This window comes from Tachyglossus aculeatus, chromosome 20 (assembly GCF_015852505.1).
Source record: "Tachyglossus aculeatus isolate mTacAcu1 chromosome 20, mTacAcu1.pri, whole genome shotgun sequence".
NCBI lineage: Eukaryota > Metazoa > Chordata > Mammalia > Monotremata > Tachyglossidae > Tachyglossus > Tachyglossus aculeatus.
This window is the reverse complement of record NC_052085.1, coordinates 22759854-22786586: the sequence shown is the minus strand read 5'-3', so window position 1 is coordinate 22786586 and position 26733 is coordinate 22759854. Positions and strand designations below refer to the sequence as shown.

Sequence of the window (26733 nt, the reverse complement as noted above, 5' to 3'; positions counted from 1 at the left end):
GAATGCCCAACCTCCCAATGAGATTCTAAGAGAGATGTATGAAACAATAATAATAATAATAGTAATAATGGTTTTTGGAAAGCGCTTACTATGCATCAAGCACTGTTCTAAGCACTGGGGTAGATACAAGGTAATCAGGTTGTCCCAAGTGGAGGTCACAGTCTCAATCCCCATTTTACATATGAGGTAACTGAAGCCCAGGGAAGTGAAGTGACTTGCCCAAGGTCATACAGCAGACAAGTGGCAGATCCAGGATTAAAACCCATGACCTTCTGACTCTCAGGCCTGTGCTCTATCCATTATGCCATGCTGCTCCTCAATCAGAGCTGTAAATAATCCCGGAGAAATATATTGTAAACGTGCCGCTGTATTTTCATGCTATGATGAAGCTCTGTATCAGACCATCCTGGTTATATTGAAGAATTCCTCATAGGAATCTTTTTTTAATACCCAGTAAATTACTATTCTTATGAATCTTAATTGTTTTAAAAGTATTTGTGATATAGACACTTGACATGGTATATGAAGGAAGAAGAAATGGAAACAAGAAAACCTCCTAAATTTTATTTTTAGATATTTAAAATGTACGGTGCAACAAACACACAAAATCAGCTTTTTAAAAATTGGCTTAAGATTTGTTTTATCCCAAGAGAGCTGGATATAACAAATGTCACCGTTTTTAACTTATTACCATGCTCAGGAATTGAAAACCTCAGCTGCCTTTTCTGGCATCTTGCACTCAGAGAATGGTAAACACAACCAAGAGGAAATAGAAAACAAGGCGGCTTTGGGATGTGCCTTATCCCTCTTGACCACTGGTGTCTGACCAATGTTCGCCCCAAATTGCAAAGGACAGAAAAAGTGTGCTATTGTGGTATTTTGAAGTGCTCACTATGTGCCAAGCACTGCAGTCGATAGAAGATAGTCAGGCTGGACTTAATCCCTGTCCCACAGGGGGTTCACAGACTCCGGATGGGTCGGGGGGGTGGGAGAACCGGAATGGGATTCCCATTTTACAGATGAGGAAACTGAGGCACAGAGAAGCGACTTGCCCCCAGTCAGACAGCATGCAACTTGCGGAGCCAGGATTTGAACCCAGTTCTCCTGACTTCCAGTACTGTGCACTTTCCACTGGACCACAGTTCTTACTCTCCCTGCAGGAGATTCCCTCTATGTAACATTCACATTTATAAATAGCTTAGTAGCGTGCTCTGCACGCAATCAATCTTATTTATTGAGTGCTTATTGTGTGTAGAAAACTCTACTAAGTACTTGGAAGAATACGATATAACAGAGTTGGTAGACTCATTCAATCAATCAATCAATCAGTCGTATTTATTGAGCGCTTACTGTGTGCAGAGTACTGTACTAAGCGCTTGGGAAGTACAAGTTGGCAACATATAGAGACAGTCCCTACCCAACAGCGGGCTCACAGTCTAAAAGGGGGAGACAGAGAACAAAACCAAACATACTAACAAAATAAAATAAATAGAATAGATATGTATGGGTAAAATAAATAGAGTAATAAATATGTACAAACATATATACATATATACAGGTGCTGTGGGGAAGGGAAGGCTTCCCATAGCCAGTTTACAGTCTAGAAGAAATAATCAGATCCCACACGGGACTCACAGTTGAAGAAGGAGGGAGAATGGGTATTGAATCCCCATTTTGCCGATGAGGGAACTGAGGCACGGAGAAGTTAAGTGATTTGCCCAACGTCATACAGCAGGTACTTAGCAGAGCAGAATTCGAATCCAGGGCCTCTGACTTCCAGGCACGGGCTCTTTCCATTAGGCCTCACTGCTTCTCTTCAACACAGTAAATAAATACCACTGATTGACTGACTGATAATCTCACCATCTGCAAACCTGAAGGACAACTCTGTAAACCACTGCCAATTCTATCACCCTTAGAAACTCTGGCAAGAGTCAAGTGAAATTGATCCTTAAAAAGAACAATTAATCTCCCTGTCCCGGGGCTATGAGAGTTTAGAGGATTGCTCCGCCTGTCATCACATCCTTATGAGCTGGCAGAAATGCTTATCAACACAAGTCCTTATCTCTCCCCACCCATTGTTAGCCCTGAAAATCATTTCTCTCCATTTGCTACTGTGTGATGTGATGTGTGGTTGAAAACTTTGGGCTGCCTCAGGCCGGGCCTCGTAGCTGTCATGCTGATGTTCAAAATGTTTGAAATAAACTAGCAGAATTGCCAACCGTCATGTGAGAGTGGGATGGGACAGTTCTCCTAGCAAGGCAATTTGGGCTTATATTTGATCTGGCAGCTAATTGGAAGCATTGCACTAAACATAGAACATTCCCGGTCAAAACAGAATTCCTTTAAAAGTAAGCCAACGGTACTCACTGTTAGAGCCAGGTGTCTTAGAATGGGGCAAATCTACCTCCGCACAACCCAGTCCAACAGGTAAGTCAGTCCTGGCCTCAAAAGAAATACTAGCAAAAAAAAAAAATAATAATGGCATTTGTCAAGCGCTTACTATGTGCAGAGCACTGTTCTAAGCGTTGGCTTCTAAGCAAAAGGCTGCAGATCATGAATGAGCCATCTAATAGGGCTTGATTTCACTCAGATTCTGCCATTCTGAAATCTTTCAGGGCATTTACCTTCAGAACACTTGAATCGTTTCGAAACTTGGGTGAGTTGGCTAGCTTGTTTGCCCAACCTGCATTAAATAGCCCATTGTGGACAATGCCCCGTACCCACCCCTGGCCCCTGGAAGAATAAGATTTGGAGTAACAACAAGAAGATCAACCAAGAATATTTATTGAATGCTTGCTCTGTGCAGAGCGCTATTCTATGTGCTTGGGAGAGTGACCGTACATGTGGTCTCTGTCTTTTAGGAGTTTACAATCTAGAAGGGCAGACAGATGCTAAAATAATGCTCAGGGAAGGAGAAAGAAACAGAGCTTGAAAATATGAGTGTAAGTACTTCTAGCCCCAATGGGGGGAAGAGACGGGGGACCTGAGAACTCAGATCGTAAAGTGGTAGGAAGAGATGAATAGAGAGTGGGAAGATGAGAGATTAATTGTGACAATTAATCACATGCCAAATATAAGCATCATCGATGGCCGATCGTGCCTAAACCCCAGGCCTAGTAGGTGAACCCTCAGAGACTAGGCTGGGACACTGGACTTCTGGCGGGTCAGCAACATAAAATGCAGCTTGCTTTTCGAGTCTGGGTGACGCACCTTTGAGATGTGCTATATTCCCACTGGGTTGATCCGGAGAAGAAGTAGATGGTTCCTTCAAAAGAAAGGAAATTAATTTTTTTTAGCACATTTTCTTGGGCTTATTTCATAATGATTTATCCATTTAATTACCCCGGTCCACTGGAAAGAGTGGGGAAGCTGTGTGGCTTAATGAAAACAGCAAGAGCTTGGAAATCAGAGGTCGTGGGTTCTAATCGGCTCTGCCACTTGTCAGCTGTGTGCCTTTGGGCAAGTCACTTAATTTCTCTGGGCCTCAGTTACCCCATCTGTAAAATGGGGATTAAGACTGTTAGCCCCACGAGGGTCAACCTGATCACCTGGTATCTACCACAGAACTTAGAACAGTGCTTGGCACATAGTAAGCGCTTAACACCATCACTATTATTATTACAGGTCTGGAAGTAAGATGACGTGGGTTCTAATCCCATCTCTGCCATGTGCCTGCTGGGTGACCTTGGACAAGTCACTTTAACGTCTCTGGGCCTCAGTTGCCTCCTCTGGAAAATGGGGATTCAATACCTGTTCTCCATCCCATTTAGATTATGGGTCAGGGACTGTGTCTGACCTGTTTATCTTGTATCGTCCCCAGAGCTTAGAACGGTGCATCAGAAAATCAGTCGATCATATTTACTGAGCGCTTACTGTGTGCAGAGCACTGAGCTAAACACTTGGGAAAGTACAATATAACAATATAAGGGACATATTCCCTGCCCACAACAAGTTTACAGTCCAGAGGGGGAGACAGACATTAATATAAATAAATAAAATAAAGGATATGTACGTAAGTGCTGTGGGGCTGCCAGGGGGGATGACACATAATGAACGCTTAGCAAAAGCCCAAATTAATTAAGACTGAGTTTGGCTTGAAAGAAAGGGCAATTCTATTGCTCCACAGGTTGAAAAACAACCAGGAATAGAACACACCATTCAGTAGTTTCTTCTCTTAAATGGGAAATACCTAGGTAACTGGTAGAAAATTACTAGGACTGGGATGGAAGAGGCCAACTTATTTTTAAACATACTTCTAATCTCTGTGGCTTGCCCCTTACCTAGTTTTAAAATGCCTGTGTTTGCACAGGCACAGTGAGTCTATTTTTCAAATATTCTATCCTCATCTCATGACTCCCTTCATTCAGACTTGTTCTACTGCCAAACTGTTAGCACTTGGACTCAATCTCAAACGGAGTTAAATACAGTATTCATTAAGGTGGGGAGGAGGAACTTGCCATTTTGTTGGTATGCTGCATCTATGTCATTCCCAATTCCTGGAAAATCATTCTGGATGAGTTTGGGATAACCTTCTTGCAGACTTAGTCTTTCATCACTGTACCTGGAATTAAACGAAGACACTTGCCAAAACTTTTCATTCCTGGGCAGTTCTACCCTAAAGTCCTTAGGCACTGAAGACTAATAAAACTTCTTTCTCAGTCTCTTTTGCAGGCTCCTCCTCCCCCTCCCATCCTCTTACTGTGGGAGTTCCCCAAGGTTCAGTGCTTGGTCCCCTTCTGTTCTCAATCTACACTCACTCCCTTGGTGACCTCATTCGCTCCCACGGCTTCAACTATCACCTCTACGCTGATGACACCCAGATCTACATCTCTGGCCCTGCTCTCTCCCCCTCCCTCCAGGCTCGCATCTCCTCCTGCCTTCAGGACATCTCCATCTGGATGTCCGCCCGCCACCTAAAGCTCAACATGTCGAAGACTGAGCTCCTTGTCTTCCCTCCCAAACCTTGTCCTCTCCCTGACTTTCCCATCTCTGTTGACGGCACTACCATCCTTCCCCTCTCACAAGCCCGCAACCTTGGTGTCATCCTCGACTCCGCTCTCTCATTCACCCCTCACATCCAAGCCGTCACCAAAACCTGCCGGTCTCAGCTCCGCAACATTGCCAAGATCCTCCCTTTCCTCTCCATCCAAACCGCTACCCTGCTAATTCAAGCTCTCATCCTATCCCGTCTGGACCACTGCACTAGCCTTCTCTCTGATCTCCCATCCTCGTGTCTCTCTCCACTTCAATCCATACTTCATGCTGCTGCCCGGATTATCTTTGTCCAGAAGCGCTCTGGACATATCACTCCCCTCCTCAAAAACCTCCAATGGCTACCGATCAATCTGCGCATCAGGCAGAAACTCCTCACCCTGGGCTTCAAGGCTCTCCATCACCTCGCCCCCTCCTACCTCACCTCCCTTCTGTCCTTCTCCAGCCCAGCCCGCACCCTCCGCTCCTCCACCACTAATCTCCTCACTGTACCTCGCTCTCGCCTGTCCCGCCATTGACCCCCGGCCCACGTCATCCCCCGGGCCTGGAATGCCCTCCCTCTGCCCATCCGCCAAGCTAGCTCTCTTCCTCCCTTCAAGGCCCTGCTGAGAGCTCACCTCCTCCAGGAGGCCTTCCCAGATTGAGCCCCTTCTTTCCTCTCCCCCTCGTCCCCCTCTCCATCCCCCCGCCTTACCGCCTTCCCCTCCCCACAGCACCTGTATATATGTATATATGGTTGTACATATTTATTACTCTGTTTATTTATTTATTTATTTATTTTACTTGTACATTTCTATCCTACTTATTTTATTTTGTTGGTATGTTTGGTTCTGTTCTCTGTCTCCCCCTTTTAGACTGTGAGCCCACTATCGGGTAGGGACTGTCTCTATGTGATGCCAATTTGTACTTCCCAAGCGCTTAGTACAGTGCTCTGCACATAGTAAGCGCTCAATAAATACGATTGATTGATTGATTGATCCTTCTGTTTGGGCTTTCAGGAAAATTCAGCCGTATATTCCTAGAAAATACCTTTTTTCGAAAATAAGAAGAATTTGCAAAGGAATTATTTTAAATATAAAGTAATTCTATGACAAAAATAGTAATACCTAAGCAACCATTATGTATCATGTGGCTAAAGAAGCAGCATTGCCTAGTGGAAAGAGCATGAGCCTTGGAGTCATAAAACAGGTTTTAATCCTGTATCTGCCATTTATCTGCTGGGTGACCTTGGCAAGTCACTTAACTTCTCTGGCCTCAGTTCCCTCATCTACAAAATGGGGATTCAATACTTGTTTTCTCTAGACTGTGAGCCACTTGTGGGGCTTGATTATCTTGTGTCTACACCAGAGGTTAGTACAGAGCTTGGCACACAGTATAAACACTTAGCAAGTACCACAACTATTATTATTATTATTATATCAATAGTAATATTTATTGAACACCTACCTATTGTGTGCAGAGCACTGTACTAAGCACTTGAAGAAGTTTAAATGAATTAGTAGACTTGGTTCTTACCCACAAAAAGATTACAAACTAGTTGGGGGGAGATAGGAATAGAGACATTAGAGTGAATTACAAGTGGAAACAGCACAGGCCACAAAGTCAGAGACCTGGGTTCTAATTCTGTCAGTTGTCTAATTCTGTCAGTTAGAGAAGCAGTGTGGCTCAGTGGCAAGAGCACAGGCTTTGGAGTCAGAGGTCGTGGGTTCAAATCCCAGCTCTGCCACTTGTCAGCTGGGTGACTTTGGGCAAGTCACTTAACTTCTCTGGGCCTCAGTTACCTCATCTGTAAAATGGGAATTAAGACTGTGAGCCCCCTGTGGGACAACCTGATCACCTTGTAACCTCTCCAGCACTTAGAACAGTGCTTTGCACATAGTAAATGCTTAATAAATGCTATCATTATCATTATTATTATTATTATTGTCTGCTCTGTGATCTTGGGCAAGCTACTTAACTTCTCTGTGCCTCAGATTCCTCATCTGTCAAATGGGGATTCAATACCTGTCCTCCTATTTGCACTGTGATCCCCATGAGAGACAGGGGTTATGTCTAACCTGACTGTCTTGTATCCACCTCAGCACTTAGTGCAGTGCTTGGCACATGATAAGCGCTTAACAAATACCACACTATTAATAAGAAAAAAGAAAAAAGCACATGGGCAGGAGTTTGTGCCTCAGTAACAGGGTGTGCATGACAGGTACATAAATGCTATTGAAAGCTATGAGTACTTAAGGGCTGAAGCAGCAGATGTAATGGGGAATATAAAGTAGGGAGATTAGGAAATTAATCGAGAAGATTTATTGGAGATGTGATTTCAGAAGGTCCTTGAAGGTGGAGAGAGCTGGGGTCTGTCAGCTATAAACAGGAGGGTCTGAGCAAGAGGTGAGGAGGTTAGCTCAAGTCTAATTTAATTCTCCCTCCTTGCCCCTTTACAGTCTTCCTTTCACTTCTCCATCCTCCTCCGGGCGATGAATAAGAATTTGCAAATATGTGTGGATTGACACGCAGAGTCATCCATCTCTGATTGCATACCTCCAGTATGTGTTTCCAGTAAAAAAAGTCGTCACTGCAGCTTGGGTGTCATGGAGAGCGGCATCAATTTTTCCAATGTTTTTTGGAAATCCCAGTTCACTGAGTCCTTTGGGATAATCATCCAGGACCACATGGCCTTGAAGGGCCCAAAACTTGTCCCCTGCATAAAGCATTGGTTAAAATTAATCATTGCATTTATTGAGTGTCTACTGTGGGCAGAGCACTATACTAAGCGCTTGGGAGAGTACAATATAACACAGTTGGAAGACACATTCCTTTGCTTACAATGATCTGGCAGTCTAGAAATAGGGCCTGTAGTAATTTTTGAAGACTCTATGCAACACATTTAAACTCAATTTATTTCATCACAGAAGTCCATCTTGCTGCCCCAGACTAACCTCTCATTTCCTCATCCTGCCCCCTCTCCACCCCCAAATCTGTTTCCTGCGTGCACCTGGGTTTGTGCCCCTTAAGAACTGGGTCCAACCTGATTATCTTGTATCTTAGAAAAGTGCTTGACACATAATAAGTGGCTTAACAAATACCATCATCATCATCATAGGCATAGACACATAGAAAGAGACTGTTACCTATATTCCCAGGCTGAACTACAGCACAAAAGAGAAGTCAGTCACCTCCAAAAATGAACACAAGGTCTTTTCCAGGATCTTCATAAGCTGCATCGATCCTGTGTGGAAGATTTGGCCAAAATGCATGAATGGGCAGGGCTTTTTCTTCGATCACCTGGGGATGCTGTCGCCAGAAGAATCTAATATTTTAAAAATTAAAGAAAATCAGGGGAGGAACCATCTCAACTCATGATGCAGGGAAGCCTCTAGAGGGAAGAGAAACTAAATAAAAAGAAAGATATAGGATATACTGGAAAATGGTCCCAAAATCACCCAAAGGAGAGGGAGGAATTGGCCATTCCCTAACACTCCCTGAAAATCTAGACTATAGAGATTGGGTTTATTTGTGATCCTCTCAGACTTCACCTTGGCCACAAATGCACAAGGAAAAAGCAGAAATGATTTACAGTACCAAGCATATATATAGTTGCTTTTGGTTTTTGAGGACACCGCTGACAATGATCAGGCCTAAGAATAGAAGAAAAATGCAAGTGGATCCATTTAAATCATCTAAACTCTTCTTGAACCTGTAGACTGTAAGCTCGCTGGGGGCAGGGAATATTTCTACCAACTCTGATGTATTGTACTCTCCCAAGCCACTTAGTACAGTGCTCTGTGCACAGTAAACACTCAATAAATACTTGCGATAGATTGAATGAATTGAAGACTTCGACTGCACAGCATCCTTGAGGAATTAATTTATTTTACTTTCTATGTGAAGTTCTTCCTCACTCTCTCTCTCATTTTATTATTATATTATTATTACTATATTTTATAATCAGTCATATTTACTGAGCATTTACTGTTTTCAGAGCACAATACTAAGCGCCTGTTCCCACAATCTGGAGGACTGATGAGCTGATTGGTCTCCAGCAGTATAGCATAGCATCATCAGTGGTATTTACTGAGTGTTTACTATCTGCAGAGCACTGTACTAAGCGCTTGGGAGAGTACAACAGAATTGGCCGATACAACCCCTGCCCACAATGAGCTAACAGTCTAAAGGGACCCAGAAAAGCTTAGTATCCTCCCTGAACTTGGAAATTACATGTTGTACACTCCATTCTCAAATGTTAAATAAACTAGTCCTAATTCTAATGGTAACCATTCCTCCCTCCAGACAACAACCACTGACTTGTCAGTGACAGGGTAGAGCAGTAGAGAAACTTTCCCATGGTTTCTTAGTGACAAACCCACAGCCTTAACTACAGGATCTTAAAGGTAGAATGACTGTGAAAGGTACAGTTCCCTGAACGAAATTACGTTTTAAGAATGAAATCCTTACGTATCTTTAAAGATCAATTTTTCTCCCCGTAAATATGTGATAGCATCAACTGTGAAGTTTGGATCACATTTCTTTGGATCTCTGCCATCTACTCTTCTTTTTCTTGGTCCTGCAAACAAGGCAGTAAACACAAAATGTTCGTTCTTCCTGGTTCCATTCCAAATTTGCTTCTTTTCCAGAAATGGACACACATGTAAGCTCCGTATGGGCTAGTTCTGTTGTACTGAACTCTTCCAAGCTCTAAATACAGTGTACTGCAAATAATAAGCACTCAATAAATGTGACTGATTGATTGAAATAGACACCAGAATTTTTGTGGAAGAAATCCTGAAACATAGCTCTTCAGAGTCATAGATTATGCATGGTCTGAGTTCTAGGTCTTACTCTCAGATCTTTTTACACACACAAGCACCACAAAACTATATTCAAAAACTGTAGCTGGAAGAAAACTTTAATTGTTGTTAATGGATTTTGGTTTTATTGCCAACCGAACTGAATGATCTTGGACAGCTTATGTAAACCTTCTTTGTCACCTTATTCCCACCTGTCAAATGGGGATATTAATATCTGTCCCTTCCTGAGAGAGATATTTTGAGGGGAAAAATGTAATAATGTATGAAAAAGAGCTTTGAAGTAGAAGTTCAGACTTGGGGTACTCGCTACTATCTGCTAAAAAAGGGATAGGATCACCCCGCTCTGAGAGAGATACATCTATTTTTCTACATATTCTGAAACATCAACTGATAGATTACATGGTTATCCTTAAAGTTGTTACAAAATTTCAATCCACCAATGAAATATGGTTCTAGTTAGGACTTAGGTAAAGAAGAGTCATTCTCCCTCACACCCTGATAAAGGATCTGGGTATTTAATGAATGGGATGGGTTGAAATTGAATGGGAAGCATTACAACGTGGCCTAGTGGGTACAGCATGGGCCCCCTGGGAGTCAGAAGGTCACGGGTTCTAATTCTGGCTCCACCACTTGTCTGCTGTGTGACCTCGGGCAAATCACTTCACTTCTCTGGGCCTCAGTTACCTCATGTGTAAAAAATGGGGGCTCACAGTGTGAGCCCAATGTGGGACAGGAACTGCGTCCAACCTGATTAACTTGTATCTATCCCAGGGCTTAGAACAGTGCTTGGAACATAGTAAGCGTTTAACAAGCCAGGATTATTATTATTTTTATTATTATTATTACTCAGAACTGGGGACACTCTCTAGGGATTGTATTCTGAATTATACAACTCAATAAAAAGGATATAAAAATGTGAAGAACCTATAAGAAGCAGCGTTGCCTAGTGGATCAAACACAAGCCTGGAAGTCAGAAGGCCTTGGGTTCTAATTCCGGCCCCATCACTTATGTACTGTGTGATCTTGGGCACGTCACTTTGCTTCTCTGTGCTTCAGCTGCCTCATCTGTTAAATGGAGATTAAGACTGTGGGCCTCAGGTGGGACATGGATGATGTCCAACCAGATTAGTTTTTTATCTATCCCAGCACTTCTTACAGTGCCTGGCACATAGTAAATGTTTTACGAATACTGTAAAAAGTTTATAAAGAGAAGCAGCATGACCTAGTAGAAAGAGCACTGCCCTGGGAGTATGAGGACCTGGGTTCTAATCCCTGCTCCATCATTTGTCTGCTGTGTGACCTTGGACAAGTCACTTAAGTCAGTTCCCTCATCTGCAGAATAGGGATTCAATATCTATCCTCCCTCCTACTTAGAATATGAACCCCATGTGAGACCTGATGATCTTGTATCTACCCCAGCATTTAGTTCAGTGCTTTAGACACATAATAAGAGCTTAACAAGAAACACAATTATTATTACAAAGATGATTAAGGGGTTGGAAAATCTCTAAAGATTAAAATTCAACCAAAAAAAGTGATAACTATAGGATGGCAGCAGTCTTCAGGGTTAAGGCAGGTTACAAAGAAAATTCAACAGGCTCCCCCACCTCCACTAAAGATAGAAGGCTTAGGTCCATTAAGCATTTCTTGGCAACTGTGTGTTGTTAAGCATCGGTGGGTTATTAAGGAGATTGATATCTTTTTTCATATAGTATTACATTATGTTGGACACTGTACTAAACTCTGATACAATCTAATCAGATTGGACACAGTCCATGTTCCACATACTGCTCATAATATTAATCCCCATTTTACAGCTGAGGTCACTGAGGCACAGGGGAGTGAAATGACTTGCACAAGATCGCACAGCAGACAAGTGGCAGAGCCAGGATTAGATTCCAGGTCCTTCTGACTCTCAGGCTCGTGTTCTATCCGCTACAACACTGCTTCTTTTCTTAATTCCCTTCCGTCTCCACGGAGATCGGGGAATGGAGTAGATGACCTCTTTAAGGTTCATCGTTCTATCATAATACCGTTCTGTGATTTCATGACCTTCTCCTATAACTCGGGCAGGGATTGGGTTCTTGTACTGCAATATTCAGCCACATCAAACCCCATACATATCTATAGGCAGCCAACTCTTTCTTACAACATTGCCGCATCCAAACAAACTGTCATTGTTGGAAGACTAGACATAACAGGAATTCTCACTAAAATGCAGAGGAAAAGCACATGTTAGGGCAGAGCAGACAGCATTAGACTAGAAAGAGAAGAACTAAAGTTAACCACCAGAACTACCGCATACCATAGAGAGCATGGATGCCCTTGATGTCATCTTTGGAGAGAATGTTGCCTTGCGGACGTGGATACTTGTAGATGGGATACATGAGTGATTCAGGATCACTAGAGTGCTGAAGACCCAAAGCGTGACCCAATTCGTGAGCGGCAACGGCAAACAGGTTGAAAGCTGCAAGAAAATGAAGGATTTTGCAAAGTGGCCCAAAGTGGATTTCTCCTCCAAATGGTCTTTTGTCATTTTGTTTCCACCGATCAGTAATATTTACTGAGCACTAGGTAAGTGCTAGACGTTGCACTAAGTCCTTCAGAGAGGACAATAGAGCTGGAAGACTCAATCTCTGCCCATTTCTCTAAACTTTGGTTCATTGTAAAGTCAGGCAACAGTCACAGTCAGTTAATAGCATGTATAGAATGCTTACTGTGTGTAGAGCACTGTACTAAGTGCTTGGGAGAGTACACTGTAACAGACACATTCCCTGCCCAAAATGATCTTCCAGGCCAGAGGGGCAGACAGATATGAATAGAAATAAATAAATTACAGATATAATAATAATGGCATTCATTAAGCGCTTGCTATGTGCAAAGCACTGTTCTAAGCACTGGGGAGGTTACAAGGTGATCAGTTTGTCCCACAGGGGGCTCACAGTTTTAATCCCCATTTTACATATGAGGTCACTGAGGCACAGAGAAGTTAAATGACTTGCCTAAAGTCACACAGCTGACAAGTGGCAGAGCCGGGATTTGAACCCATGACCTCTTACTCCAAAGCCCGGGCTCTTTCCACTGAGCCACGCTGCTGCGGGGCTGGGAGCGGGGATGAATAATGGGAGCAAGTCCAGGTGACACAGAAGGGAGTTGAAGAAAAGGAAAAGAGGGCATAGGCAGGGAAGGCCTCTTGAAGGAGATTTGCCTTCAGTAAGGTTTTGAAGGGATCGGGGGAGAGTGATTGTCAGTCGCATAAGTAGCTCAAAAGAGAAGCTCCACTATCTCGTGAGTTCCCTTCTACCTTTAGCCTTCTGGCAGTCCCCAGCCCACCCCCTCCATCCCCTGACCCAGTCAGCATAGAGCAGCATAGGGTCAAATTTTCTGGGTCTTGCGCTAAGAAATACAGGAAAAAGACGCAGCAAACATTCGCATCGGGCAGATCCTGAATCCAGCAATGAGTTCAGGAAACAGTGAGGTCTAGTGGAAAGAGCCTGGGCCTGAGAATCACTTAAATTCTCTGTGCCTCCGTTTCCTCATTTGTGAAGTGGAGATTAAATCCTACTCTCTCTTATTTAGATGGTGAGCCGCAAATGTGAAAGGGAGTATGCCTGGCTTGATTATAATGTCTCTCTCCCAGGGTTTAGTACAGTGCTTTACACATAGCGCTTAACAAATAGTATCTTTAAAAAAGCCTTGCAGACAAGCGTGAAACCCTGGTTTACTCGCCTCCTCCTATTACAGTTACTTAGGCTTTCAAATTAAGGTCAGTGTTACCCAAGTCAGGATCTGGGGACTTTTGTGGTTTTTATTTATTTTACATTAACACCTGAAAATATGATTTGTGTATGTAAGCATGAGGATCCTTTCACCAAACTCTTGCATGAACATGACTCCATGACACAGTCTCCATTCCTGAGGGAAAAAAGTTAGGTCAGTTGAATGTTAGAGCGTCAACACATAGCAGCTGTAGTGTTTATGGCCTCAAAACAGTGGTTTCGTAGCTTCCTCTGTCTCCTTGATGGCTGTTTTTTGGATAACTTGTGGTGACTGACCTATGCCCGTAAAATTCACGAAACCATTTTCTCTGAATTGGGGGAAATTGATGTTTGTGATTTGGGTTAAATTTTTAAGTTTGTTTATTAAGTCCATCCCAGCTAAATTTTCTTTGGCTACTGATTCATCATCTTAGCTCATTATGGGCAGGGAATGTGGTAATTCTGCTGCATTGTACTCTCCCAAGCATTTCGAGTGGTGCTCTGCATATAGTAAGCACTCAATGAATGCCATTGATTGATCAATTAATTGGTTAATAATTGTGGTATTTGTTAAGCACGCACTGTATGCCAAGCGCTGTACTAAGCGTTGGGGTAGATACAAGATAATCAGGTCCCACATTGGGCTCATGGGTTAAGTAGAAGAAAGGACAGGTATTGAATCCCCATTTGCAAATGAAGAAACTGAGGCACAGAGAAGTTAAGTGACTTGCCCAAAGTCACACAGTAGTAAGTGGTAGAGCCGGGATTAGAACCCAGATCCTTTGACTTACAGGACTGTTCTCTTTCCCCTAGGCCATGGTACTTCCCTTTAAAATCTTTACCTTTAAAATCATTTGTCCAATTTTCATCATCATCAAAATGGATATCTCCTCCAAGACCTCTCCCAGGAGGAAAAGCATGAGCCAGTTTCCCAAGAGGCCCATCAAAAGGGAAAAAATCACCATGTTCTGAAAGGAAAACAAACAGAGAAACAAGCAAGTAGTGTGACCTTCAGATCAACTCCATGTTAGGAAAACCGTTGGGATGCAGCAAATTTGACCAATTGAAAACAAAACCAAAAAAATCACATTTGCTTTGGTTACCTTTGGTTCCAAAAGTGATCATGATGTCAGCAGTGCCATGGGAAATCCTGGTGAAATTTAGTAAACTCTCATCACTCCAAGCTTTAAATGCCCCGTGGATGGCTTGGTCTACAGTTTCCTGACTTAGATCTTGAGTGTAATTGGTAATTCTGTCCAAACCATATACATGATTCAGAAAAGTTTCCATGTTACTCACCACAGTGAATTCCAATTTCAAAAATCCCTCTCTGCCCGGATTTTTTTTTTTCAGAAATGCATCTGAACTTTTTATATATGCCCAGTTGGAAGCCCTCCCTAATACTGAGACATCTTGAAAGGCCAAAACAAGTTTGTCTGGAAAATAAATATATTCTGGAGTTTTTACAAATGCTTAGTTCCTTATTGCTCTCCTAGAACTCCATAAAGCATAATCCCAAATTGAGGTCATTATCTACAGATCTCTTGCCTTACAAGATAATCACCTCGATGCCTTTCTTCAGCTGTGGCATTTCATTTCAGAAAAATTATTTTTTAAACAAAGCCGATCTTGATATCTGAGTTGTAAATATTTTGTGGCTTTCGTTAAAATTAAAACAAATTTGAAACAACATTAAACAAAGAAAAAGCATCAGCCCATTAAAATGGAATTCACAGCATAAATCTCAAATGCGAAAGTTTTGTTTCTCTACAGTGTTTTAGGAAAGTTAAAAAAGATTGAGATCCCCTAAAGGCAGAACAAATCCCAGTTTGAGAAACCAAATTTCAGAATCCTTAAGTTTCTTACCAGCTCTAATTCTTTGTTAAGATATTGCATATGAGGCAAAGGAAATAGTTCTAGCTTTGAGCGATCTAGTTACGTAGCTTTTACAACTACAGAGGAGATGCATGTCAAAAATCTAAAAGTGCAGTTTCACTTGAAACCTATGGTTTTCCAAGTTCCAGACATGACATAACCATAAATTAATTAATTCATTCAATCGTTTTTATTGAGCGTTTACTGTGTGCAGAGCACTGAACTAAGCGCTTGGGAAGTACAAGTCGGCAACATATAGCGATGGTCCCTACCCAACAACGGTCTCACAGTCTAGAAGGGGGAGACAGACAACAAAACAACACATGTAGACAGGTGACAAAACATGTAGAAATGGGTTTGCAGTAGAAAACCAGGCGTATTGCCACTTGGCCACTTGGATCTGGAGTTTTGCTAAAGAAAGAAATCACATTGCTAACCCTGGGAGAGTTTGAACGCTGCCTCCTTGGCTTTCTGGCATATCATGGGCAGGGTAAGAATCTGCCCACCTTATTATAGTGTACTCTCCCAAGCACTTAGTACAATGCTCTGCACACAGTAATCACTCAATAAATACAATTGATTGATTGAGGGACAACGATTTCCTTTTTCTCTTTTTTCATCTGAATTCAAAAAAACACACTCTCAACTGTTTTCAAAAAGGAAAAGAAAATTACAGCATGAAAAAAAATGCAAAAAAAGTCAATGTACCTATATGTTAAGTTGTGGGTGAGCCACTTTACTTTCCTGGGGAAAAAATTGAATTCCACCATGTCAGGAACTCCACACCTCGGCTGCTTCATGAGATCTAAGATTTCCGGACTCAGGTGACCTGTGGCAGTCAGGCCAAAGAACGACTGCATGTGTTGGAGCTTACTTTCTGTCACAAAGGAGTTCCGTGCCTTCAGGCCACCGGAACCCAAGGGGAGTTGGTAAAACGTGTTCAAGTAGTTCTGAAAAGGAGCAGCACAACAGCCTGTTAAAAGAGGTGGTAATGTCAAGCTTAAAACAATTTCCGGGGGTAGGGGGTTACCTCAGCAAGGTGCAGGGCTTCATCCGGGAAGGAATCTGACCGAGGGGCGAACGGGAGAGGCAGGGACCAGGAGAAGATGAGACTCCAGAGAAGGAAGATGTGGAGCATGCTCACAGCCTGCAGCATTATGAGTGATCTCTGGATCCACGAAGGAGTTTGAGGCCTTGCTAAAGCTTGGGTCATACCGATCCCCTTTTATAAGGCTAAAGCAGTGGGCATGTGTTTCGTCTCTTATCCTAACGCTGTTTGTACTCCCCTATTTTCAAGGACAAAAGCATCTCTAGCACATTCTTTTAACTAAAATCAAACGCTGTGGTTTAAAAATAAGAGCAAAACCTTCTTCTCCTCAATGAATGACCTTCATGCCACCTATTGTCTTTGTTTTCAAGCTTTCCACTCCACAGACAGCTGATTGTCAGTGAAACTTTCTCTCACCCATTAAACTTGTTCTTGTTCTCCCTCCTCACAAACTGTGAGACCCATGTGGGACAGGGACTGTGTCCCACAGGATTATCCTGTCTCTACCTCAGTGCTTAGTACAGTGCTTGTTAAGGAAGCCCTTCTCAAATACCACCATAAATGTTCTAGACTGCCACTGCCTCTCAAGCTCTCTGAGAGGCATTCCACAGACTCAAATCAAGACCAAAAAGCTCAAAGGGCAACTAATCAATCGCATTCATTGAGTGCTTACTGTGTGCGGAACGCTCTCCTAAGTGCTTGGGAAAGTACACTTACAACAGAATTGCTTCCCTGCCCACAGTGAGCTTAGGGTCTACAGGGCATGACCCTGGAATTTCTCTCTGTGTGGACCATTTTTCTATTTGTCCTGATTATCACACTCCCTCCTGAATGGGTATCTCCAGTGGAAGGGATTGAGGCATCCCAAATGCCTTGCCAAGTAAGTGGTAAGGAGATGTGCTCATTTTTTTTCACAATTTTCTTTCCAAAATTTCAAAAACAGCAGCCAACAGAAACTGTGAGCCAGATGTAGCACTGTTTACGCAGATGTGCAAATGCGGGCAGAGCAGGGGAATTTCAGGGCAAATGTGGGCAAAACTGGGGAATTTCATGCAAATGAGTGAGGACAAAATATGATCCCATGTAATTTCTCTTGCTAACTCTTTCAACATCTTGGAAAAATCCTCACCTGCTTGTTAGCAGTTGGTTTCTCTCCACCCGAACTGAAGTTCATTCATTCATTTAATCATATTTATTGAGTGCTTACTATGTTCAGAGCACTGTACTGCTTTAAGCACTGAAGACAACGGCACTCTCTGTGGTGTATTTTTTTTTTAAATGGTATTTGTTAAGCATTGCGGTAGATACGAGATAATTGGGTTGGACACCGTCCCTCTTCCACATATGGCTCACAATATTCATCCCTGTTTTACAGAAAAGGTAACTGAGGCGTGGAGAAGTTGTGACTTGCCCAAGTCACACAGCAGAAAAGTGGTGGGGCTCGGATTAGAACCCAGGCCCCTGCTCTTTCTACTAGACCACATGGCTTCTCATGTTTTTGATTGATTCACTGACTCTCAGACCACACTTTGGTATGGATCATTTCAATGGTCTGAGCAGGTTAAAGAAAGCTGGGTGGCTCAATCTGAGCCATTAGGGCAATAGACAGATTTTGTTTGCACTATTTGACTCCATCTCCTTAATGTGCCACTTTTCTCCGGCAGAAAACCTGACACAATTTCCCCAGTTCAGATAAGCAACCTCTTGGTTTCCATGGGACGGTATCTCACTACAGAACTCCAGAATGTAGCTTTCAGTAAAACACTGCTTCCTCTTGGAGATGTTCTTTGGTCCATCTCATCATCTGATGAAGGGCCTTGGAATGACTCTGAACCTCAGTTTAGTTGCTTATAATGGGGAGAACAATCCTGACCAGCCTCAGGGGGCAGAGTCAAAGGGCATTAATCCTTACCATGTGTTGTGAAAATGCAACCGCACAGCACAAGATTTATATTATAATGGGCCTGGGTTCTGTGACAATATGGACAGAGCATCTTGTGCCCAGAAATCAATGAATTCAAATAGGCTTGTGATCTGTATGCCCGGCCCACTCCAACTTCCATTTCCATCCCTCTCCATGGCTCTTCAAAAGTTCCCCAATGGCTTCCCTATCCCTTCTCCCGGCACCACTAATCCCACCCCCTGTCCTTCAACATCCTTTCCCCTCCCCCTTCATTGGATCAACTCCATGTCCATGACTGGCCTTGCAGCTTTTTTAATATGTCATAGCACCCCCTCCACTGTGGCTTCCCTGGCTTAATCTCCTACCACCCCCCACTTACCAAGGTCATAATGGACTGGTCCTCCCACCCTTTCCCCGGCTGCTTCCTCTAGACTGTAAGTTTGTTATGGGTGGGGAACATGTCTGCTAATTCTGTTGCATTATACTGTCCCAAGAGCATAATACAATGCACTGCCCACAGTAGGCACCCGATAAATATGATTGAATGAATGAAAGAACAGTGGCTGGGGCTGGGAGAAGCTGTGCATGAGAATGATGGAGATGGAGAAGAAGGAGACAGGGATAGGATATAGGGAGGGGTTCAAAAGACCTGGGGAAGGTGGGACAGTGAGAAGCAGACAAGGGAGAGGGGAGAACAGAATTTGCCTATCGACAACACGGAAAACTGTGCTCACTGTTTCGTCAGGAAGCAAAGCAAAATTTGTCGCATTGTCATGTAAGTGGACTAATTGATTCAGAGACAGCTTATGAATTCCCAGTGTTCAGAAATGATCAGGATGAAAGACACTTTAAGAGGTTTTATTTAGCCAGCTCCCTGACTTCAAACAGGAGTTCATCAAAACTAGTCTCTAAGCATCATTAAAGATCAAGCAGCAGAAGAAGCAGAAGAATCCAAAATTTGATAGTTCCTCTACATGTAATTTATTTATCTGTCTCCCTCACTAGGTTGTAAGCTCCCTGAGGACTGAAATCATGTTTATTAATTTTACTGCACTCTCTCAAGCACGTAGTGCAAAGTGCTCAAATTCTATTGATTGACTGGAGTCAGGAAGCTCTTCCTAACCAAATCCTTAATCTGTTTTCCTATTAAGTACATGCTCTCATTCTGACTGTTGTTGAAATGGAGACTTATTCAGCACACTCTATATATTATTTCTTCCTATATTGTAAATAAAAATTGCCAATACGACCTTCCCTCTCTCACTACCTCATCCCTGCCAGTTTGCACTTCTCCTGGCTAAATATCCCCAATCTCAAATCATTTCCTTACAGACTCTACTCCGATTATTTCAACATGTTATTAATGGGGGATAAAGTTCTGCATTTATATGCAAAAAAACCTCAGCAATATCAATCAGTGGTATTTATTGAGCGCTTACAGTGTGCAGAGCACTGTATAAAGAGCTTGAAAGAGTTCAATATAACAGATTTGATAGACATAATCTTTATGGATGATCAAGAGAGAAAAGTGAAGGGAGTAGAGGGGGAATATCTCTATAGTGAGCATTAAGGGTCTTCTCTGACTCCATTCCTCCTCTACGGAAACTCCAAACTCATCCAAAGCTGGGATTTTCTTCCTGAAGTTCAGGGCAGCCCTGTGGTTTCTCCATTCCCCATTGTATATGAGGATGGGAGCTTCCAGAATGCACCTCTTTCCTGGAATCTGGACTAAGCTAGTGGAAAGAGAAATGAATAGGGAGACAGAAGGAAGTAAATTTTCCCAGTGAGTAAGCTCCTCCGTGATACTTCTGGTGGCTGCATTAATTCTTTGAGACCCTTAGACTACTCTTGAGATGGTTATTACTTCATTGAGCAAAAACGAACCTGAGGGACTTAGAGTGTTTCTCTCCCTCCCAGCCAGCTTCCAAAGAGGAGGAATCAAGCGTCATCGAAAATCAAGGAAATCCCCAAAGGAAATTAAAAAACAAAAACTGCAGAGTGGGTGGCTCAAACCTGAGGCTCATTCAACTGCATTCATTTTTCACTTAAGGACATTATACATAATGTATTATGAACTGATAAGATTTAAGGTACAGGGAGAGACAGAAATAATGTGAGTCATGTACCCAGGCATTAACGCCAGACGGAATCTGTGGTTTATAGTGAACAAAACCAGAATTGATAAGAGGAGTTTTGCCAAACTGTGTCCTTGGGAAAAGGTGGAGGGTGTTTCATACCTTAAGCAAATATTTTGAAGTTAATTTTAAGACGTGATTCACTCCTGGATTTTCCACCGTGGCCTATATTCATCAAAGGCCTGAGATAAATACTTATCTCCCTCAAACCACATATGGCCTGATAAAATCTCAGGGAAAAATAAAATAATTTTCTGAACCAAAAAGAAGGGGGATGAGCTTTTTTCTATTTAGAACTTTAATAACAATTATATGAGAGCAGCATCAGTGACTAAGAGCTAAACTGACTTAAATCCTATCTTGAGACTTTTTTTTAATTCCAAATGTTACCCTTCCGTTGGGGCAGTGGTGTTTATTAAGTACTTCTATGGGCTGATTCTTTTATTTCAACTATATTCAAGCGGGGTAAAGAAATTATGCTTGGATTTCACACGCCTTCCCTCATGAACTTGCTTTCTAGAAAATGCACGGGGCTCTTTGACCTTTCCTTTTCCCTCTTTCCAGAATGGAAACTTACTCTTGTGGACAGGGGCAGGGAGAAGGAAGAAGTGGGGAGAACAGGAAGGGGAAGACACAGAGATGAAAGAGGAAGAAAGGAAAAGGGAGAGAAGCAATCAAAAAAGGGAAAGAAAAAAACACAGAGGAAGAAGAAGGGAAAGAGGAGAAGAGAGATGGGCAGAGAGAGATGGTAACAAGAGGGGCTGGAAGAGGATAAATTCATCCACTGCCACCGACACCACTACCACAATGACAATGTCACCTTCTTCTTCTGTGCTGCTATCGCTAGCCCAGCTGGAAACTGGGTCAGACATGTGGAAATCTTAGTGGCAAGACCTTGCACAAGTGAGATCAGCTGGAGCTGTTGCCATTTCTGGGCACGGGTACCTGCAAGATCCTCAAACCAGGTCAAAGAGCTTTGCCAGGAGTACTCTCCTGAACTACCAGCATCAACAGAAATGGCTAATTAAGGAGTGATAGGTGATAGACACTTAAAACAGGACTCTAACAAAGAGATGAACTGGCTTCCAAACACAACTAAAAAGTGGGGCTGACTGATTCAAGGAGGGCTGGTCTTGTTTGTTTTTTCCTTAAATGCTACTGTTAAGTGCTTACTATTGTCAAGCACAATTCTAAGTGCTGGGGTAGAAGCAACTTAATGAGTCCCTGCCTCTCACGGGGCTCACAGTCTAAGTGCCGACTCCCCATTTTACAGATGAGGAAGTTGAGGCGCAGAGAAGTGAAGTGACTTACCCAGAGTCACCCAGCAGGCAAGTGGCAGAGCCGGAATTAGAACCCAGGTCCTCTGACTCTCAGGCCTGTGTTCTTTCTACTAGACCACACTGCTGGCCTTGAGCAAGGACTCCAACTGGGTAGAAGGTGCTCCTCAGAGAGAGGTGGGGATGGAGCAGACCAGAGTAGAAGAAACGGAGGAAGCAAACGGTGCATCACTAGGAGAGGAGCAGGAGGCAAGAAAGGAGCAATGGGAGCTTATAGAAGTCAAGGCATCCATAGGTATCACTGGGGTTGTTCTTGCAACTGCCCTAGCTACCCTGTGCAGTGTTAGAGAGGGACAAAAAAAAGTGTTTTTAACTCTCCCAGATTGCTTGAGCTGCTTTTGTATCCCTATGGTCACCAGTAAACTGTTAAAAGTAACTACCGGGGAATTATTGATTTATTGAAAAGAAAAACCTATGAGTAGCTGCTTCCTTCCAAGCCCACAGGAAAAGGCAAACAAGACTGATAAGCAAGTTTCTTCTAAGAAAGATCAGAAGCCTGACTGAAGCAATGAATTTGGGGAAGTTTTCCAAGCACAGTCTTTAATAAGTATAAGAAGCAGGAGCTGATCAAAAAGTGAAGCGTGATTTTGCAATGACCATCTTAACCCTCTCATTCATCTTCACCATCATCATCATCCTCAGTGGTATTTATTGAATACTTACTACGTGCAGAGCATTGTACTAAATGCTTGGGAGACTGAGCTTTAGTCTGCGGCCAGGTTTACACAGCGCAAGGAGTCTTTTCTGAGAAGCCATTTGGTCTAGTTGATAGAACACAGAGCTGGGATTTAGAGGCCTTCTCCTCTGGGATTTAGAGGGTTCTTCTCCTGGCTCTGCCACTTGCCTGCTGTGTGACCTTGGATATGTCACTTAACTTCTCTTTGCCCTCGGTTACCTTACCTGTAAAATAGGGATTCAATACCTGTTCTTCCTTCTCCGTAGACTGGGAGGGGCAGGGAGTCTATCTGACCTGACTATCTTGTACCTAACCCAGTGTTTAGTACAGGGATGGCATATAATGAGTGCATAACAAATTTTTAAATAGCATACAGTATTTTTGACTGAAGTCTGCCCAGAGTCATCCTAACCTTTGGAGCCAAGCCTTAAGCTTTTCTTGTTCCTTTGGGGAGACCAATTGTGAAGTTATTCTCATTATTATTATTATTATTATTATTATTATATCTAAATTGAAAATCATTACAAATCCTTCTGAAAACCTTTCCTGAACCTCTTAGATTGTAAGCTGAGTGCAGGAAACATGTGCCTTGCTGCTATTGTATTCTCCTAAGCATTTAGTACAGTGTCTAGCACTCAGTAGGTGCTCCACAAAAGCCATCAACTAAATGATGATCAATCTATCCAGAAATCAGCTGCCAATCAAACAAATCCCGGACCAATCTGAAGAGCTCACTCTTCTAAAATAATTATGGTACTTGTTAAGCGCTCACTATGTACCAAGCACTGGTCTAAGCAGCAGGGAAGATACAAGCTAATCAGGTTGGACACAGTCCCTGTCCCTTATGGAGCTCACCCTCTTAATTCTCATTTCACAGATGAGGCCCAGAGAAGGGAAATGCCTTCCCCAAGGTCACACAGCAGACAGATGGTGGAGTTGGAATTAGAACCCAGGTCCTTCTTGGCCATGTACCTTTGATGCTGAATCGTTAGGGTCAAGGTTTATAGCAAGCCTTGTTGCCATAAACAAGGTTTATAGCATCAGCCCCTCTAAGAGACTAGGATTCCGGGGATTTTCCCAGAAGTCTTTTTTGAGCTAAGCCAACTTGGCTTTTGCAGGCCCAGGAGAGTAGAGGGGAGCATTTATTAAGTGCTTAGTGAGTGTTAAGCACATCCAATGACTGTAACTCCTCAAAGTTGGAAAAGAAAAAGAAGATGAGGAAACAGGAAGATCCCATCTTGTTAAACCAATTAGAAACTGACCAGCATTAAGGAAAAGCCAAAGGAGGCGAACTAAAAGAAGTAGAAATTGAACCTGGGACGCTCATTCAAACACAACATGCCATTTGCCAGTGAGACCGTCATTTCGTTGCTTCAGTATTGAAGAACGTGTGTCACCGGGCAGAAATTGTATAAAAATAATGCTTTCCTTGGTTTCCTGGAAACAACCACACTACCGCTCATTGACGTTGGCACGCTCCTCTCTAGGAGGAAAGATCTTCTGGTTGGACTCTTTATCCACTCTTCTCCAATTGGAATACGCCTGTGCCCACAGTCTAGAATTTGGGCTGGTTAACCAGAGGTCAGTTAGTGGGTGGAGTGCTCTATGAAGCCTGATTAATTTTCTGCTTGCTAAACTGTCCAAAACCCCTCAGATTTGTACTTTGCGAAGAATAGTTCAATTCGAGGAAATTAAAAGTGGCCAGTTGTGGGGATCAGTCCTCGCCCACTTCCAGGCAGTGATAACTTGCTCTGAGAAAGCAGGACCCAGCATTAATTACTCCCTCACCCCTCCATCTGAGAAAGCTCAGATTTGGTGTGGTTTAGTAGAAAGAGCCCAGGTCTGGAAGTCGGAGGGCTTGGATTCTAATCCTGACACAACCACTTGTCTGCTGTGTGACCTTGGGCAAGTCACTTCACTTCTCTGGGTCTCAATTCCCTCATCTGTAAAGTGGGCCCCATGTGGGACCTGATTACCTTGTATCTACTCCAGCACTTAATACAGTGCTTGGCACAGAGTAGGCACTTAACAAATATCACTATTTTTATTATGATTGTTATTATTCCTCACACCCCCAGGCAAATATTTCGGCTTCTCTAAAGCTCTTCTGACCCAACCACCAGCCAACTTAACCAGTCCTGCTCCAAGCTGCCTATATATAGATGTATATGTGTATATATGTATATTATTATTATATATCATATTATTATATATCATACATCTATATTCAATTGGAATACAATATATCCTGATCACCTTGTAACCTCCCCAGTGCTTAAAACAGTGCTTTGCACATAGTAAGTGCTTAATAAATGCCATTATTATTATTATTATTATATATTATTATATATATTCCAATTGAATATAATTGACTATATTCAACTGGAATATAATATTTAACAATAATATATATAATAATACATAATTACATTATAATATATATTCAGTCATGTTTATTGAGTGCTTACTGTGTGCAGAGCACTGTACTAAGAGCTTGGGAAGAACAATACAGCAATAGAGAGAGACAATCCCTGCATAAAATGGTATTTTTAAGCACTTACTATGGCCAGGCACTGTTCTAAGTGTTGGGGAAGTTAGAAGGTGATCAGGTTGGACACAGTCTCTGTTCCACATAGGGCTCACAGTCTTGACCCCCATTTTACACATGAGGTGACTGAAGTCCAGAGAAGTGACTTGACCAAGGTCACCCAGCAGACAAGCGACAGAGTCAGGATTAGAACCCAGGTCCTTCCGACTCCCAGGCTCTTTTCCACTAGGTCAGGCTGCCTCTGACCCCATACGGAACCAGCCCAACAGACACAAATCTGGCCACCTGGTACGTCACCTCAGAGAAACGCTGAAAACTCAAAAATTAACACTGAGGGCAAACGTGGGGGTGGCCAACTAAATGATTGCTCATCGTGAATCTGAAAAGCAAATAGCAATTGTAATCGTGCATGTCTCCAGGCTGGGCCATTCCATTAGCCTGCTAGACAAGTGAATGATAACAAATAAAATATTATGACTCACATCCTGGCATCAAAGTCAGAGAGCACCCAAGATTAACTGGGGGAGGGGGGGGACTAAGAAAAAAAATCAGAGTATGGAGAATTATTTCTTAAACTGCGGTGACAAGTTTTGCTATGCCTTTTTCAGTCGGTTTTTAAATGTGAATGCAATGGGTTTATAATATAATGGGTCGGGGTATGTTCTTTGGCACACTAAAGGATGCCACTGTGTACTCTCTTATGTACGTGCCACATTTGGGCCACTGTACTCTTTTCAAAGCCCAGAACTTACAAGACTTGGCATGAAGGGGAAAGCATTCTAGAGACAAACAATAGCCTATCCCCAAGATGTCCGACTCGCGGGAGGTGGGAAAAGCAGAAAGACAGAAATTGCTCCCTTTTAAGGGATTAATGAGAGGCAGAAGAAGGGCAGGAGGCTGAATGGGTTTTGAGGGGTTATCATTGCGTCTAATTATCCCATTAGTAAATATTATTGAAATTACTTTGAATATTTCAAAGAGGGGTGACATCTGTTTCTACGGGAATCCCAGAATGAGTTCTTCAAACCATTCTGAGCACACGCTCAGACAGAACTGCCAATTTACTCTTCAAAAACGCTAATTTTCCCAGAAAAGGAAAGAAATAATAAAAACTGTGCCCAGAACAGGGTTGAGTCCAAGTGACTTAAAGGCTATATACCATGGAGTCCTCTTCCTGATTATGGAATGTGAAAAGTGGTCTGCTCACCTTCCTGTTCCTGCTGTGGTCATTTTGGGAAGTGAGACCACAGTTAGACTTACATCGTATGGGATTTTTCTCTCCATGAGTAAACAGTTATGCAAAAACCGGCAATTCCATTGGTCTGCAAAAACCTTGTTCCAGGATAAATCCTGGGTTGAATGAAATCCTTTGTCCCGGGACATAAAATAAAAAAAGCGTCCTTTGGAATAAAGCCTGAATGCCTTGCTGAGGAAGTTTCCGGAACCTGTACCCTCCTGTGTGATAGTTTAGAGGTCTGAGAAGGGGCCAGTCATGGAGTTTAGCAGGGCAATGTTGCCTAGTGGAAAGAGCAAGAGGCTGAGACTTAGAGGACCTGGGTTTTAATCCGGGCTCTGCCAGCTGGGTGACCTTGGGCAAGTCACAACTTCTCTTTGCTTCAGTTTCCTCCTCTGTCAAATGGTGATTCAGTACCTGTT

The 26733-nt window shown here is 42.8% G+C and overlaps 1 protein-coding gene across 1 annotated transcript; it reads right to left on the bottom strand.

The window, feature by feature from the left end:
- Positions 1–2771: 2771 nt before the first annotated feature.
- LOC119941524 (collagenase 3-like) lies at positions 2772–16608 on the bottom strand. The gene is made up of 10 exons (XM_038762008.1): positions 16461–16608; positions 16139–16380; positions 14659–14807; positions 14398–14523; positions 12103–12264; positions 9445–9553; positions 8166–8299; positions 7531–7690; positions 4461–4564; positions 2772–3268 (listed from the first exon to the last, which is right to left on the bottom strand). Exons 1-10 carry the CDS (start codon positions 16584–16586, stop codon positions 3168–3170), a joined length of 1413 nt encoding a protein of 470 aa, XP_038617936.1. The 5' UTR covers positions 16587–16608; the 3' UTR covers positions 2772–3167.
- Positions 16609–26733: the final 10125 nt, after the last annotated feature.